The sequence below is a fragment of the Calonectris borealis genome, chromosome 10 (assembly GCF_964195595.1).
Source record: "Calonectris borealis chromosome 10, bCalBor7.hap1.2, whole genome shotgun sequence".
NCBI classification, from domain to species: domain Eukaryota; kingdom Metazoa; phylum Chordata; class Aves; order Procellariiformes; family Procellariidae; genus Calonectris; species Calonectris borealis.
Window position 1 is genome coordinate 19,540,475 of NC_134321.1, and position 15,613 is coordinate 19,556,087.

The window sequence follows — 15,613 nt, forward strand, 5'->3', positions numbered from 1 at the left end:
AGTAGTTAGACAAACAGTGGAGCTGGAGATCATTATTTCTTCTGCTGACTGCGAAAGAGGACGTTTTTATAACTGTGAATGTAAACAGATGTCAAAATATGCCATTTAACTTCTTATCTTCTTGATTTAGTCTCATTATGAAGATCTCTCCTTTTGTGGTAAAAAGTCTTACTTTTGTTCTGTGTGAAAGACAGTGGCATAGTTTGGAAAAAGTATTACTGAATACATTTTGTATTTTACCTCTTTTGAAGCTATGAGGTTATCGGCAGATCATGCTGGTCCTGCTACAGCGTGTGTATGTTTGGTCAGAATAAGATGTTGGGTATGTAATAAAAGGATAGAGATGGGGGCAAATGAAGAAAATATTTATTAACATGTGGTAGTGTTAATGTTAATATTTCAGTTTAAAATGCTAATGTTAAGATGAATGTGTGTAGAACAGGCATGGCAGAATCATTAATGATATGGTTTTTAAAGCTCTCTGAAGCCTTTTCAATTTAGATTAGTATTTAAATCTCCCTTTGGAGATTAAATCTGTTCAGTGAGACTTGCAGTCCATTTTCTGATTATAACATCTCCTTCTAGCATAAAGGTCTTTAAATACAGGATCATCCTCCTCCTTTTCGGAGATGTAGCTCTTTATACTGATGCTTCTTTACAGGTGTTGGCCAGCTGAAACTGTAGAAGAGCCTTTAACCATTTATCAGGATTTCATTTTCTGATCAAAGCAAAAAGTTTAAACAAAGTCTAAAATCCATCCTTCTTTCTAGATGTCTGTGTTTTTTAACAAATGCGCCTTTTCATAGACAACATACAGGTAGATGGGGATTAGTGGTGAGATATCCCCCCATTTAGCAAAAGAACACATAGATTATACAGTATAAGGTGATGGACTTTTCAAAAAGAAATGCTTTTAGTGTTGGAAATTCTGTCTAGCTTGTGACAGCCATCTACATTAAAAGCTAAGGTAAATACCACCTGTAAATTCAAATGGTTAGCCTAAGAAATGGCTTAATTGAGAAAAGCCTTTAGGAAAGCTAGTGGTCTTTTGAGTGATGATATGCTGTGAAAAAAGACCGTGAAAAGTTAGTAATAATCTTGAAGAGTCATATTTTAAAATTGCTGTTCTAATGCTACACAGATATAATGTAAAAATTCCTTACTTTCAAAAAGGTTTCAATTTTACTATTTTGTATCTCCGCAGCATTTGTCAAGTAGACACAGTGTCCAGCAGAGCACATCGCAGGTAAACATCATCTATATATTAAATTTTGTTGTCTTTAAGTGTTTGGTAATGTATGTAAAGGTATGATGGAGATTATTGGGTAAGTCCCTACCCATAGAACACTTCTTCAGAAGATCCGCAGTAATTAACTTATCAAGGTCCTTCTTCAACTTCCATTTAGGCTTCTTTTCCTTAGCTGTAACTGTTGTTCTTAAAAGATCAGCTTCTGTAGCGGTATCAAAAGCCTCAGTCTGCCCATGTGAGTCTTCTTTCCACCTGCTAGCACGTGGCTTAGTAGCCTTCTGTTTCACATATACTTTACGTAGTAATGTAATCCTTTCCTGGTCATGGAATCTGCGTCTAATCTTTCCGAGAGAACTGTGCTTCCACAGGTACCTGTCTTTAAAGGATGTAGATTTACTTGGATTTAATTTAAAATCCAGACCAAAATTCATTTTAAGCTCTATTATTTAAGCTAGTACAAATCTGGGTTGAAAGTCTGAAAATGTTAAGATTTTCTTTGTTAGTATGTACCTGTCTACGCATTCAGAGGAGACTAGCCTAGTGACCTTAGGATATTCATGCAACTTGTTTATTAAAATCAGCATACAATGGACATAAAAATTAAAGAATAATTTTATTTCTAATTATACTTCTTTTCTTTCTCCACCCCAGTTTTACTGTTGTAAATAGGTCTTGATATATTGAGTCAAAATGTAAACCTTTCTGCTATTTGACTTTATTGGTTGCTTATGTTATCAACTGTTGTTAAGATTTCTTTTTGTTACACCTGCAGGGCATATTAACCTGTAAAGCCTGGTTCTAAATGACCTCCATAAAGTAATTGCAGTTGCTGAAAAGAAATAACGTAACAAATGTTATTATTAAAAATTATTTGAAGTCCATCTGCTTTAAATGGAAATCATCAAGAACCCCCTAGCACCATCTTATTATAGTTCATTTTCAGTACCAGAATCAAGACGATGTTTGAGAAATAGGAGTGACTTGGTTTACTTGATGAAAATAGATTTGAAATGCATAAATCATTTATCTCATATTTACTTGGTTATCGTGGTTTCTCAAACTCTTCAAATTAAAAGTTTAGACAATGGAGGAAGAAAACTTAATCTGGCATGTATCTCTAAGGTAGAATATATTTGAGATTAAGCTTTTACTTGATGGAGAAAAGAGAGCAGAATCTCAGTTAAAATTATCAGGTTGGTCACGTGTCTTCTATTCGTGAAGAACTAAAAATCATTTTCATTGTTTTTAATCAGGTGGATACAATTCGTCAGCGTCATGGCGAAGCTTGCCGTATGCCAGTGCCTCATCACTTCTTCCTCAGTCTAAAGAGCTTCACCTACAATACAATTGGAGAAGACACAGATGTCTTTTTTTCTTTGTACGATGTTCGAGAAGGCAAGCAGATCAGGTAGGACTGTATCAAATAACTAAAAAGCTTCCTAGGAAAAAACTATGGACAAAGCAAATACATTGGAGAAAAACATGTGAGCTGTTCTTGTGACACAACTGAAAGGAGAAAGCTGATAAATCGTAAATTGACAGCCTGCAATGTGTACATGAGAATATCAGTAATACTAATCATTGTATATGAAATGTAGTGCTTACATATAAGCAAAGCATTAAAGGCACAGAATAGTTGAATTTTGTTTAGGTTTCTGACGCGGCCTCCACACATTACTGAAGGTCTTCGTGTTTAGTAGCTGCCTTCTTAGGGCTCTTGTTCAAGAAGTACTAATAACGGCAGGGACACACTATGACTGTTTTGAAAAGAGGACTGCTGCATGTTTGGGTGCTGAACTGAGGCTCTTGAACTCTCATCCACTCCTTGCCTTACAGTCACGTTACAATATAGCTTGTTTTCATCACTCCGTTGCTATCAATATAAACTGAAGTATTCGTATTCATCCCCATGTCTAGGCTGGACAACTGTGCTGCTCAATACGTTGAGGTAATTGGTACTAATGTTAGCAAATATGAAATGTGCTGTGTTTTTCCTTTACAAGCATGTGTTTTGAAAACATCAGAATGTGTAGAAGAGTATTGCAGCATATGCATTGTGTCTCAGAAATTAAGTGTAGCTTGGTCTGATGTAAAGTATAGCATGTTTGTGGGGGTTTTTTTGAGTTTTGATTAAGGCATGTCCTAACAGTTGGCACAGACCACGTTTGCTACTATGGTCAAAACTGTCCTAGTTTTCAGCAAATTAGATTTAGATTTGTTCCAAATGGAGGAAGGAGCCCCAAAATATTCTTTCCTCTCTTTTGAAGAACATTATTATGTGAATAATGTTCATCCAAGAAAGTTCAGAGTAGAGCAAGAACAGTTTTGTAGCTCTTCAGAATACATCCCACTAAAAAAGTGGTCTATATTAGAAAGCTCTAATGACTTGATTGCATCTTATAAATATGTGTCCGCCACCATTCAGTTAGGCAACTAAAAGATCATTTGCAGAATGTGGCAGGAATGCCTCATCTAATACTCCATCATGTTTATTTCACCCCACTAAGAGAGAAATGCTTGTTTTGGTGTAGTTAGGAGGACATGCCTGTAATTCCTCTGAAAGAATTAACAGAAAATAGCTGTTAAGAGGAGAAGGTGCAATTGGCAAATCAAAACAAAACAAAATTACTCACAATTAATTAGTTCATACCACAAAGCAGTAAAGTATCAAATTACTTAGATGAGGAAAGCTGCAGGGAAGAGGAAGGGATGAGCTGCTGCCATGACTGTGGAAGGCCCCAGAACTGCTTTCAAAAGGAGATGAATTGTCTTGGGCTGCAGTTTGCATAGTGTGTAAACGTTGAGTGGGAAAGCCTTAAGAAGGGGTTTTGCCAGTGATAAAAAAAGGAAAATAATAGTTATAATGAGAAAAAGTACAAAGAGTGGTTCAGGCATATTTAAATATATATAATAAGGCTTTGATGTGCAAACAGTTGTTATTACTTAGCTCTTCGTATTACGCATCAGTGATCAGCTGCAATGAAAACAGCATAATTTTCACATTTTCTTACATCCCAGAGAGTGGTGGGGAAGAAGTGTGCAATGAGGCTGAGCTCTGTTTTAGAGAGGAAACTTAAAAACAGAAAACAGACAAACACATTTAGAATGATGTTTTTATATTTACTTTAAAAGATTTAAGTTTCTTTCCTCTTCTGTATGCCTCAGGAAATAGTACATTAAGGTAAAAAAACAATGCACGCTGCAGAATAAATGGAAAGGACAAACTGACTTTTCTGAAATGGTTTTGAGGTTGGTAAATGTCTTATCCAGACAGTTCCCACTGAGGTTGACTGACTTGCGGTGTTAGTGCTTTGGACATACAGTGGATTACAAAGCTCATTGAACCTGTTGGTTGCAGTAGTTATTTCCCAGTTAGATTGAGTGAAGAATCGGTGAAAGTTCCAGTGTTGTTCAAGAGCTGAAATAATAGCATGTACCAATAATGGATTTAGCAATCAAGGTTGGAGCAGCAGCTGAAATACAATTTGAGATGTATACCCAGGTTCTGAATACAAATATGGTACTGTACCATGTTTAATAGTTTGTGCTGTCTAAAAATGAGAAGCAGACAAAAGATGACAGTAGGGAGATACGGATAGTAAGAATAACAATGCTGCTATCAGAGGGGTAAGACCTAGAGGTAAAAAAAAAGGAAAAAGTGACTTTATTTTTACTCTAACAGAATTATAAAAAGAAATAGTTGTAAGTAAATAGAACTGGATCAATGAATGTCTGCCTCAATAACTTGTTTCAGCCCACAACAGAAACAACCTATCAATCTGAGTATTAGGTAATGGCTCAGATCAAAAGGGATGAAAGTCTATTTGTATGTTTTAAAGTATTTGGGATTTTTTTGTTGCAAAAATTATCCCATGTTTTTACATACAAAAGACATTAGTCTAGCAACAAAATCTTTGTTGCTAAACTTTAATACCTCAGTTTATTTGCCATGTGGAAGTTAGCAGAAAACAATGAGAAAACTGATCTGGTGTTGATTACGGCCAACGGGGAAGTACAGCCCCATTGTGAGAAGTACCTTGGGATGAATGATCATGAAATGGAGTTGGTAGTAAATAGAAAAGGAAAGAAAGAAAATGTAAAGATGGTGAACTTCAATAAGACAGGTGTCAATGAACATAAAAAAAAGATAGGTAAACTGATATGGAGGAAAGAAATTTGAGAGTTGTCAGTGCCTTAACAATACTATTGAAAAGCACAAAAGCAAATTGTTTCAGTATGAAGGAAAGATTAAATATATGTCAACAACAGGAAGTCTGTATCATGTATTCTTGGGTGAAATAGAGTCTGGAAGGAAATATAAAAAGGGAGAAACTAATGAAATTGCACAAACAGGGATGGGAAGAGACAGAAACTTGTAGAAAAAATGCAATTAGCAAAAGACATCAAGGACAAAAAAAAAAACCTCTATAATGCTTTAGCAGCAAAAAATTTTTTTACAAAATCAAGAAATAACTGAACAGATTAAAAAGGACGTTAAGCTATCAGCAGATGTTACCAAGATAGCTGGAGTATTTAATAGCTGTTTTGCATCAATCTCTCTAAGAAGGTCAACTGCAATCAAATGACAAATGCAAAAAGTTCTGGAACTTTTTACTGTTTATAAGCACTTAGAAGCTGACAAGACAGTAAGTAAAAGTCAACATAGATTTGTTAAGCCCAAATCACATCAGAGCCAACTAATTTTGTTCTGTTATGTGGGAATGCACCTCATGCCTCAACAGAAGAGAAGCATTAAACTTGATATGGTAAAACGGAGAGATACAGACCAGATGAAACTACTGTAAGGGGGCTGGAAAACTGATGGGCAAACTGATCCAGAGTGTTATCTGTGCTGGAAGGATGCAATGAATAAGATTTTATTATTATTATTATTTTTAAAAACATATTTGCAGCATTATTTTGATGGGCAGAAATAAACTAAATTCAGTAAAGTAGTGAGGTTAGCTACCTTTACAATAGCTCTTTTTTACTAATAAATGCATAAATTATGCATAACTTTAAAAATTATACAATCAAAAGCATGACACCAATTTTTTCTGAAAATAAGCTTGAAGAATCTACTAAGTATGAAAAAGGATAAATAAATTTCAGTGTGATTTTTTTTTTTCTTTATAAAGTTTATGTTTAAACATGTAACGGTTTTTTATTCTGCCTGCATCTTAAACCAGAATAAATGTTTCCAGCACTGTTTTATCAGTTGCCCTATTTTATTCCATTGAGGTTTAAAAGTTTCTTGTTGTCTAGAAATATCCTTAATGATGGAGAGTGAATAGAACAAAAAAGAAATTCTGATAGGATTGAATTTGAAAAACTGGGGCCTAGTCAGTAATTATGCATGAAAAATAATGTCATGCATATTTCTGCTTGTAACTCCTCCATCTGCCTCCTTACTGTGTCTGTACCATGCCCGTTATAATAAAGACCTCCTCATGACTGGAGATTTTGGAAGATGTGGTAAGTATCCACGATAGTGTTGATAGCTTTGACAGAAGAAGTCCATGTGTGCATTTCTCATACAGAATATACTCAAGACCTTTTGTTGTGAGACCAGGTTTTCTCTATGGTGTCTGTAGAAGGCATACAGTTGCTGATGATCTCCTCTCTTTAATACATAGCGTTATGAGATGGCCTTACGATCTTTCAGCTGGTCTATTCAGTCAGAATGCAGCACTACCTGGGTTTTTTTCTTTCTTTCTTTCTTTCTTTCTGCATAGTGTCTTTCCGTGCTGTCAGTTTATCTCGGTATTGCATTTTGTGGAGTACGAGGATGGTCCATCCTGACATGCAGACAGTCAAGCAGATGCATCAGATTAGCTACCTGGGAGAAATAAGGAATTGCCTGGGCATGCAGAGACAGAATTAGAAAAGCGAAAGCTCAGCTGGAGTTGAATGTAGAGAGGGAGAGAAAGATACACGCACACGTGCACACGCGGCTTCTGTAGGTACATTGGCAGCAAATGAAAGACAAAGGAAAACATGGCCCAAATGCTCAGCAGGGCAGTATGTGATGTGGCATGAGGAAAAGATAACTAAGAACAGTGGCTGTTCTAAGTAATGAATATTGTCAGCTTAAACAATTGTAGTAGTAGCAACGGGTGGCTGTACATATTGTTAGATGTAAATTTACAATGGAGATTGGCGGCTAAGTACATTTGCAATGACATGGTAATGAAACTCTTAAGATTTTGTGTCATTGAGGATGTTTTTTTTGTAGTATGTGCACGAAGAAAGACATTGAAAGTCCATTCTTTGGTTTGCATTGTGCAATACTCAAAAATTTAGTTGCTCCTAATTTGCTGCTCTTGTGCCATCTGCCTTATAATCAGCTCTTCACTTACAAGATCACATACTCTTCAGTGAGCACCATACTGCGCATTGTATTTTCTCCTTCCTGCTTATAGGGCGCTCTATTTATTATTAACATTTATTATTCCATTCTGTCTAATTCAAAAATCTATGTAACTATATTTGCAACATCTTCATGGTATTATCTTTATTTTGGTTTTGGAAACAAAGAAACAGAGGAATTCCTTAGCAATTTTTCAGAATATTGCTTTTTTTTCCCTTCAATTCATGTATAACAAGGTTACCCAGAAGTGATCACATAGAACAAATTACAGATGTATGTATGGATAGGTAGATGTTATTCAGTTTAAGAACTGCTTTCTCTTCTACTCTGTGCTATTGTAGTGTTTCTCTGTATGATGCTTCCAACGCATCTTCTTAAGAGATTGATTCAATTATAGTCTGAGACATATTAAATGTACACTGTGTCTAAAAAACCTATATTATAGACATGCAACCTAAAGCTAGAAAAGTTTAAAATTAATGAAAATGTTCTCTGGAAATGTTATTCGAGGAACCGTGAAGGGTGGGAAGTACAGCAATACACTCTTCCCCACATTATCTTGTAGTGCCCCAGGAAACATGTGAGAAAGCTTACATAAGCTAAAAGTTAGCAAAAAAAAAAAAAAAAAGATGGGATGCAATAGAAAAAAAGATGTTACTTTTTATTCTGTGGTTTTCCCTTGGGGACATATCAGAGAAGAGGAAAGAAGAGGCAGCAACTACCCTACCCAAAGATATTCCTATCAGAAATGAAGGTTCCAATTTACCCAAAGAAAGGTGGAGGCCAACTGAGATGCTGACAAAGCCATGGGGAATACTTAGTGTGATCTTCATGGTGCATTCTGTGGATCCGTATTATCGTAACTTTTCTCAGTACTGAAGATGTTTTTAAGTAAGCTTCTTTTTTTTTTATCCATAAATTCTATCTACGTAAAAATGATTGTTAGTGATCAGAATCCAAACTTGTCTCACCCGAAAGTGTGGCAGATATTTAAAACTTAGAGTACTGTAGCATTTTTAGGGGCTGTGTGGTTCCTCAGCACTTTGTCAGTAGGGTATGCAGTGGGAATAGAGCGTTCATCCAGAGAAGTTATGCAGACAGAGGAATTGGGAGGAAAAGAAATGTCTTCCACTGGTAGAGGAAAGTTTTATGGCACGTGCAGTATGGTAGTGGTGAGAAAGTCTACACTCAGAAGGTTACCAAGGAATTTACTTTCTATCCAACTCCCTATTTTATCACATAAAAAGGCAAGTTTAGTTTTGTCAATTTTTCCTGCATGTTTTTTTCATGTTGAGAATCCTTAGGATGCTCTGAATCCTGAAATAATCATCAAGAGATCTTCAAAGCCTCTATTGTTATTTGACTTGGTATACAAGAATTCTTCTGAAGATTAAGAGTTTGGATTCAGATGTCTATGGCTGAACTGGAATCTCCAAAACTGAGTTTGTTCTAATATGTGTAATTCTCCATTAAATAAGAAGGATCAAATAACATTACAAAAGGCACCACTTTCACTGATCCGTTGTCCTGGTTTTGGCTGGGACAGAGTTAACTTTCTTCCCAGTAGCTGGGGGGGGTGTTATGTTTTGGGTTTGGCATGAGAGGAGCGTTGATGGCCCATTGATGCTTTGGTTGTTGCTGGGTGGTGCTGGCACCGGGGATTTTTGGGCCTCCCATGCCCTGCCAAGTGCAGGGGAAGCTGGGGGGCGGGGAAGGGGGAGTGTGGAGCATAGCCGGGGTGACTGACCCAGCTGGCCGATGGGGTATTCCATACCATGTGACATCATGCTCAGTATATAAACTAGGAAGGGTGGTCCGGGAAGGGGGAGCTCTCACGGCTCGGGACGGGCTGGGCATCGGTCGGTGGGTCGTGAGCAGTTGCATTGTGCATCGCCCGCTTTGTATATTCTGTTATTGTTGTTGTTATCATTACTATTACTATTCTATTTTGTTTTATTTCAATTATTACGCTGTTTTTATCTCAACCCGCGAGTTTTCCTACTTGTGCCCTTCCGATTCTCTCCCCCATCCCACCGGAGCAGGGGGATGAGCGAGTGGCTGCGTGGGGTTTAGTTGCTGGCTGGGGTTAAACCACGACATCTGTTTAATTATTTTCTAGGTGCTAACTATGCCTTGGATTTTTTTCAATGCTACAGAGAAGGCAAAACAAGATGGGTGTATCTTCTACTGAAATGCAATTGGAATGATGCTTATCAAGTAAAAGATCATTTTTTTTTAAATCATGTAATTGACATATCTTATATGGGGCCTGCCCAAATAACAGAAGGATAAGAAAAATCCAGGATGAAAGGATATAAAACTGGAAAAAAAAAAGGTGGTTGTTCAGTGCTGGTAAAGGAGTACTGTCTATTCCTCATGTGAGGGTACACGTAGATGCATCATGTAGATCTTGTCTTCTGCGTGTTTCAATATGATTTTGTTTGACAGTTTTGTAGCGTCTAGGCAGCTTTGAGGGAATTTATGAATGCTGTCAGTTAGAGGTGGGGGAAAGAGTTAACTTCTTATGGAGAAGCAGAGAAATAAATGCACCTGCAAATGCAGAACCACATATTCCTTCTGCTTAAGTACTTCCCAGCTGGACTCTTAAGACTCTTAATGCATGGGAAATTTCTGGCCATCATAGATGATGATCAGGTTTAAAAGGCATATATAAATCTATATACTGATGATCCAGTTATCTTACAGTACGGTGAAATGAGAGGAAAGATGCCGCATAGTTATTGACTTGAAAGCTACGGCTAGTTCTCATGTATGCAAATTCCCACACTTTTTCTGGAGGGGTTTCATTTCCATAATGCCTCTCTGAGTGCACTAGTACAGAGCACAATATTCTACCCACTGAGTTTTTTCATACTTCCTTTTTTTTTTTTTTTAAATTCTGTTTCTCCAGGACCTAATCAAATAGTTATTTAAGCTTTTCACCTTTCAACATTTTCTTTTTGCTTCTCTCAAACCATTCCTTTCATTTCCTTTTGCAGGCATCCATCCTTCAATAATTTACTGTTACGTTAAATTTAATTTTTTTTCTTCAGATCTTTATTCTTTCTCTTTGTTGTCAGTATAAGAGAAACATCCAGATGGAATTAGTAGAATTTCTTCCTCTGATTATCATTTAAAATAATTTGATTTGGAAAACAAAATACTCATTTTTTAAGGGGGAAGAGAAAGAAAAAAAAGAGTAATGGAATTAAAATCATTCATGAGAGCCAGTTAGTGGGAGTGTGAAGCACTGCAATGAGCGGGGAATGGGGGAATGTAGGAAAGGCACAGTAACAGTGTAGTAATAATTTGGGTAGTTATTAACTTGGACTGATTAGCTTTTCACACCGTTGGTTTTTTACTCTATACTGAATTGTGCCTTTGGGTTTTATCTAAACGACATTACGCTGTATAACTGTAACCTTACAGAATGAGCACATACCATGTTGTTATGATATTTTTTCTTATTATGTTAGTGATAAATGTAGACATGACTGGAGGTAGTGTGCTCAGACTTTCAGATACGGGGGCAGGGTATGATTTGCTACCAAGAGATGTTTGCTGTAATGTAAGATGCCTGTCAAAAATTTTGTATTGTATACTACCAGAGTATATGTCATTCTTTTGCACTAGAAGTTGATGTCCTGATGTGCATCATAAGCGTAGATCATTTGCACTCTAATGTAAGGAAAGAGACAGCAAATGCTCATACAAAAAACAATCAGAAGGTATGGAATAAAAAAAAGGAATAACAAAATACATATTTTTATAAGCCAAACGTCTGCCTTGGCCCCTCCCTCTCCCTCCTTAAAACAGACAAGTAAACCCAAAGGTATATATTAACATAAATGGTGTGTGGTCTGTGTTATATATTAGACAAGATTGAATTATTATAATGATCCCATCTGCTCTTAAAATTAATTTGTTTGACAGAAGTCTTTTCTACTGTATTATATCAGCTGGTAGTTTCCTAGCAGCATCATGATGGAGCTGATCTTGACTAGAGATTGCAATTAGGAAAAGAAAAGGAATATTTTTCCCCCTCAAAGATTCTACCTTAGAATTCCAAATTTCACGCTGTTCCTCTTTGCCTAGGACATTAAGATACAGGGAGGAGAAGCATGTGTCTGCTCTGAAGCAAGACTTTATCCTTCAATGGTTAATTTGTAACTGCTTGTAGCTTTTCTAATGCAAATCAACATTTATTGGCTAGGTGCATTACAGAGAAAGTCCTTGTTCCTTTAAAAAAAAAAAAAATCTTCTGAAGTTCACGAAGCAACTTCATTGCCTCATTCTTTTCTCTTGCTTCTTTGCTTCTTACCTCAGAGTATGTGGAGGTATTAACAAGGTTAACATCTAGCCCTCTATAAAGCATCTCGTTGTGTTTTGTTGAGATGCCTTTTCACATTCTTTTCCTTGTCACTGAAGGATAAAATTGTAATTCATTCTTTCTCAGCAGATGGCTAGGTAAAACACGTGCAGAAATGTGAGAAAACGGAGACCCACAGTGGTTTTAAAGTACTAGAAATGTAGCGTATCTTCTACCCAGCTGCCATTCTCAATGCAGTGCTAGGAATTTGGTAATTTTGAAACATCTATTTCTGTGTTAAAATGCAAAAGAAATAGGCAAAATGAGAGAAAACACAACCTTGCTCTTTAATGCTATTGCTAATAGGCGATATGGAAAGATGGTTTTTGTGGAAATGTTCTGAATTTGTGGGTGGATGTTGGGGAAAATGTGAGTAGTACAGTCTGTCTCACATCTTCTGTCTTAAGAATTTAGCACCATTGACAAAGCAGCTCTCAGGAGAGAAATATGATTTGGAAACATAATTATGGACTAAAAAAATGCTGTTAATCTATATCATGATAGTTGGATTTAGCTATTCTAAAGTCATCTAACATAACTGCCCCTTTTTTCAAGGCTGAGTCAAAAAATTTTAAGTGGCAATTTTTTGTTGTTAATACTGCTCTACAGTTCTGCATGGGTGGTAACTGCAGAAGTAATGTAGATCATGATTTCCCATTTGTACCTCATCTCATGATCTTGAGATACTTTCCAACCAAATTATTAGTCTCTAAAAAATTAGGAGACAAATATATAAAAGTTTAAGATATGATAGGTGTAAAAAATATTAGAGAACAACATGATCATTATTTTAAATGTATTGTCTCCTTGGCCTCATAAACAGGTTAACTTCCACTGCATGATCAAACTGGTTTTGGTTTGACCAGTGTGCGTGTGTTAGAAAAGGAAGAGTTTTCTCAAGCTACTACTCACTTGTACAGTCTTGTCCTATTTTAGTATCTCTAAACTTCCATTACTTCTCATAGGTGTTATTGAATTGATAAGGTCACGATACTGCCTTTGGGGGGAGGGGACTGTAGAAAGAAAATGTTTGTGACAGTGTTCAGCTAGAATAGAATAAAATTCACCACTTTGAAACACTGGATTTAGAAATGATGAATTTGTAGGGGAATTGTTTTTCACTTTTTCTATAGTCACAAATATGACAGGAATCCTTCATCTCTTTGCGTATTTATTGATGACAGCGCCATCGTTCTCATCATCATTTAGTCATATTTTCTTGACTTTTAATCTGTCAATAGGAATATATATCAGCTGCTCAAATATGTTAGCAAGAACACTGTAGCTAAAATTACATTGCGTTTACACATTTCTTCTTGAATAATTTTCTTGTAACACTTCCTAATGTAGACAATTATCATCGTCTGGAACTTTCATTTTAAACACTAAGCAAACTTCTGAAAAAGCGATAGCAAATTTCCCACAAGTTCTATCTGGGTTCAGGTGCTTTCAAAGCTGTGATACGCAGGATCAGCATGCTTAACGGGAGAACACCTGTACAGAGCAACTCTACATGCTCCAAACCGGAGTTGCAGAAACTGTGTGGATTCTACAAATCGGATGCTGCTCGGGTAGAGGGCGGCTTGGCAGCTGAGAATGGCAAAGGGCTTGGAGAGACACGGACGGGTGAAGAATAAACAGGAAGATAGGCATTAATAAGGTCAGAAGAAAGGAAGACAGGATCACTGGGTAAATGAATATGGTTGAAGTTGAATAGCTGAGGAAAAAATGAAGTTGGTTAATGTGGAAAGATCCATGTTAAAAGTTGTGGCAAAAAAGTCTGACTGCATTCTCTCCCAGAGTATGGAACTGCCCTAAGATCCCTTTTTCTGCATTGCTTCTCTCTTTAGGTAATAGCTCTGGGAGTGCTGTGACAATGTGTGTGTATTTATCCCGTTAATTGCTTAAAATATTATCATGTTCCACTATTGCCAGTTGCTATGTTAGGAAGCAGAAAATTATATTTTACTTTTATTGTGCAATTACATGCTAAACTTTCCATTTTTTATGGTTTTTTTAATGGCAGCCTTCTCAGAGCTATTTTAAAATAGAAAAGTTATCTCATTCACTGTCAGTATAATGATTTGTCTGCTGGGAAAAAATAACTTTGTATTGTTCAGAATTATTTCTTTAATATTCAGAGAATTGTCCTAGGGATTAGGTTTACCAAGTAATGAGGTTTTTCTTCTGCTTAGTCATGAAAAAAATCCATCTTTCTAATTTTCACCTTTTTTCCAGCAATCTGATCCATTGGGATAGCTAATTCTCCATCAGTTCCTCCTATACTTTAGTTTATTGTGTTCTTAGTATTTCAAGGAAAGTATTTTTCTGACTTTTGTGGAATAGATAATCCATAGCAGTAGTATCAAGGAGGATATCAGTTCTTGATTCTGCTCAAGATGAACTTCCTTAAAAACATCATCCAGTAAGCAGACATTGAGGAATATTGCCATCCATAGCAATGGCCCTTGTTCTGGTCACTCTAGTTAACATGGAAAATACGTGGGTCTCTGAAGTCTACTGCACACATATAGCAGGGAACAAGGAGCCTTTCTGATACGATATATATACCTTTTAGAAAATACAGGTTTGATCATCACTGGAGGCAGGTGTAACCTACGGAGTATTTTGTAAGGGTTTTTTTTTATGTGTGTAGATTTTTAAAAAAGGGCAAAGGAGGAGTAACGCCTTTTCATTTGCTCTACCAGTTGCTTCAGCTGACTTTCATTCCCTACATCTCTCTCCCAGATCTGCATTTGCTTGGTTTTCCTATTTATCCCCTTCCCTATTAATGTTACATATTTTAAAGAAACTATTACTATCTGGATTCGTATATGAAAGTTGCTGTAGAGAGGTAAGTGGTGTTAGAGATATTCATTCTTTCCTACAAAATTACTGATACAAAGCTACAATAGAACAGGAGCTTTTACAAAAATCAGTCATATCTCATATCTCTCACCACCACCACCCTCCTTCCCCAAAAAAATTTTTCAGGTTGGGGATCACATATGACATATCAATAGGCAGGGATACAGATTTTTCTACAGGGGTATTTTGATTTTTTAGTTGTTACCAGGAAGAAATCAATTAGTTGCAGGTACTCAAAGTACCTTCCCTTTTCCTGCTCAGAAAGAACAAAAATGTATCATGAACACATACAGCTAGAAGAGATTTTGCCGTCTCGACTGGCAGGGTGCAAATACAGTTTGTTGAAATGTTTAGGTGAACTACATAGCTCGGAGAAAGCAATTACAAGTAATTTTCGGTCCGTAGGAAGGCCCAGTGTAATGAATACTACTCTTCATTCTTGAGCTCTTTCTATTGCAAAATTCACTGTCAAAACCCCGTTCTGTGTCTCTGACTGAAATTGTCAAGTGCAAAGCCAAGTAACAGGGATATGTGGTTTGTAGAGCAAGAATTAAATGAGGCAACGGCTGTATTAGGCCTCAGAACCATTAGCTTCTCCCAGGTTAGACATGGTGATAAAATACTTGTTCTATAAAATACCCGTAATCCAAAATTAGAAGTCTTCCCTACACTTATGGTCAAAGCAATCCATACCTACCACCTGGCAGGGGCGGTCTGGCTTTCCTTTCATCAGTTAAAATCACAGTCACTGGCAGGG

At 36.6% G+C, this 15,613-nt stretch overlaps 1 protein-coding gene across 1 annotated transcript in view; it reads left to right on the forward strand.

Annotated features, from left to right (window-relative positions):
• Positions 1-15,613, forward strand: part of DOCK3 (dedicator of cytokinesis 3) — a 148,526-nt gene that overhangs the window by 17,660 nt on the left and 115,253 nt on the right. Inside the window, exons 3-4 of the mRNA XM_075159267.1 lie at positions 1,205-1,246; positions 2,503-2,657. Of these exons, the coding sequence (XP_075015368.1) occupies positions 1,205-1,246; positions 2,503-2,657 (197 nt within the window). The remainder of the gene's footprint in view (positions 1-1,204; positions 1,247-2,502; positions 2,658-15,613) is intronic.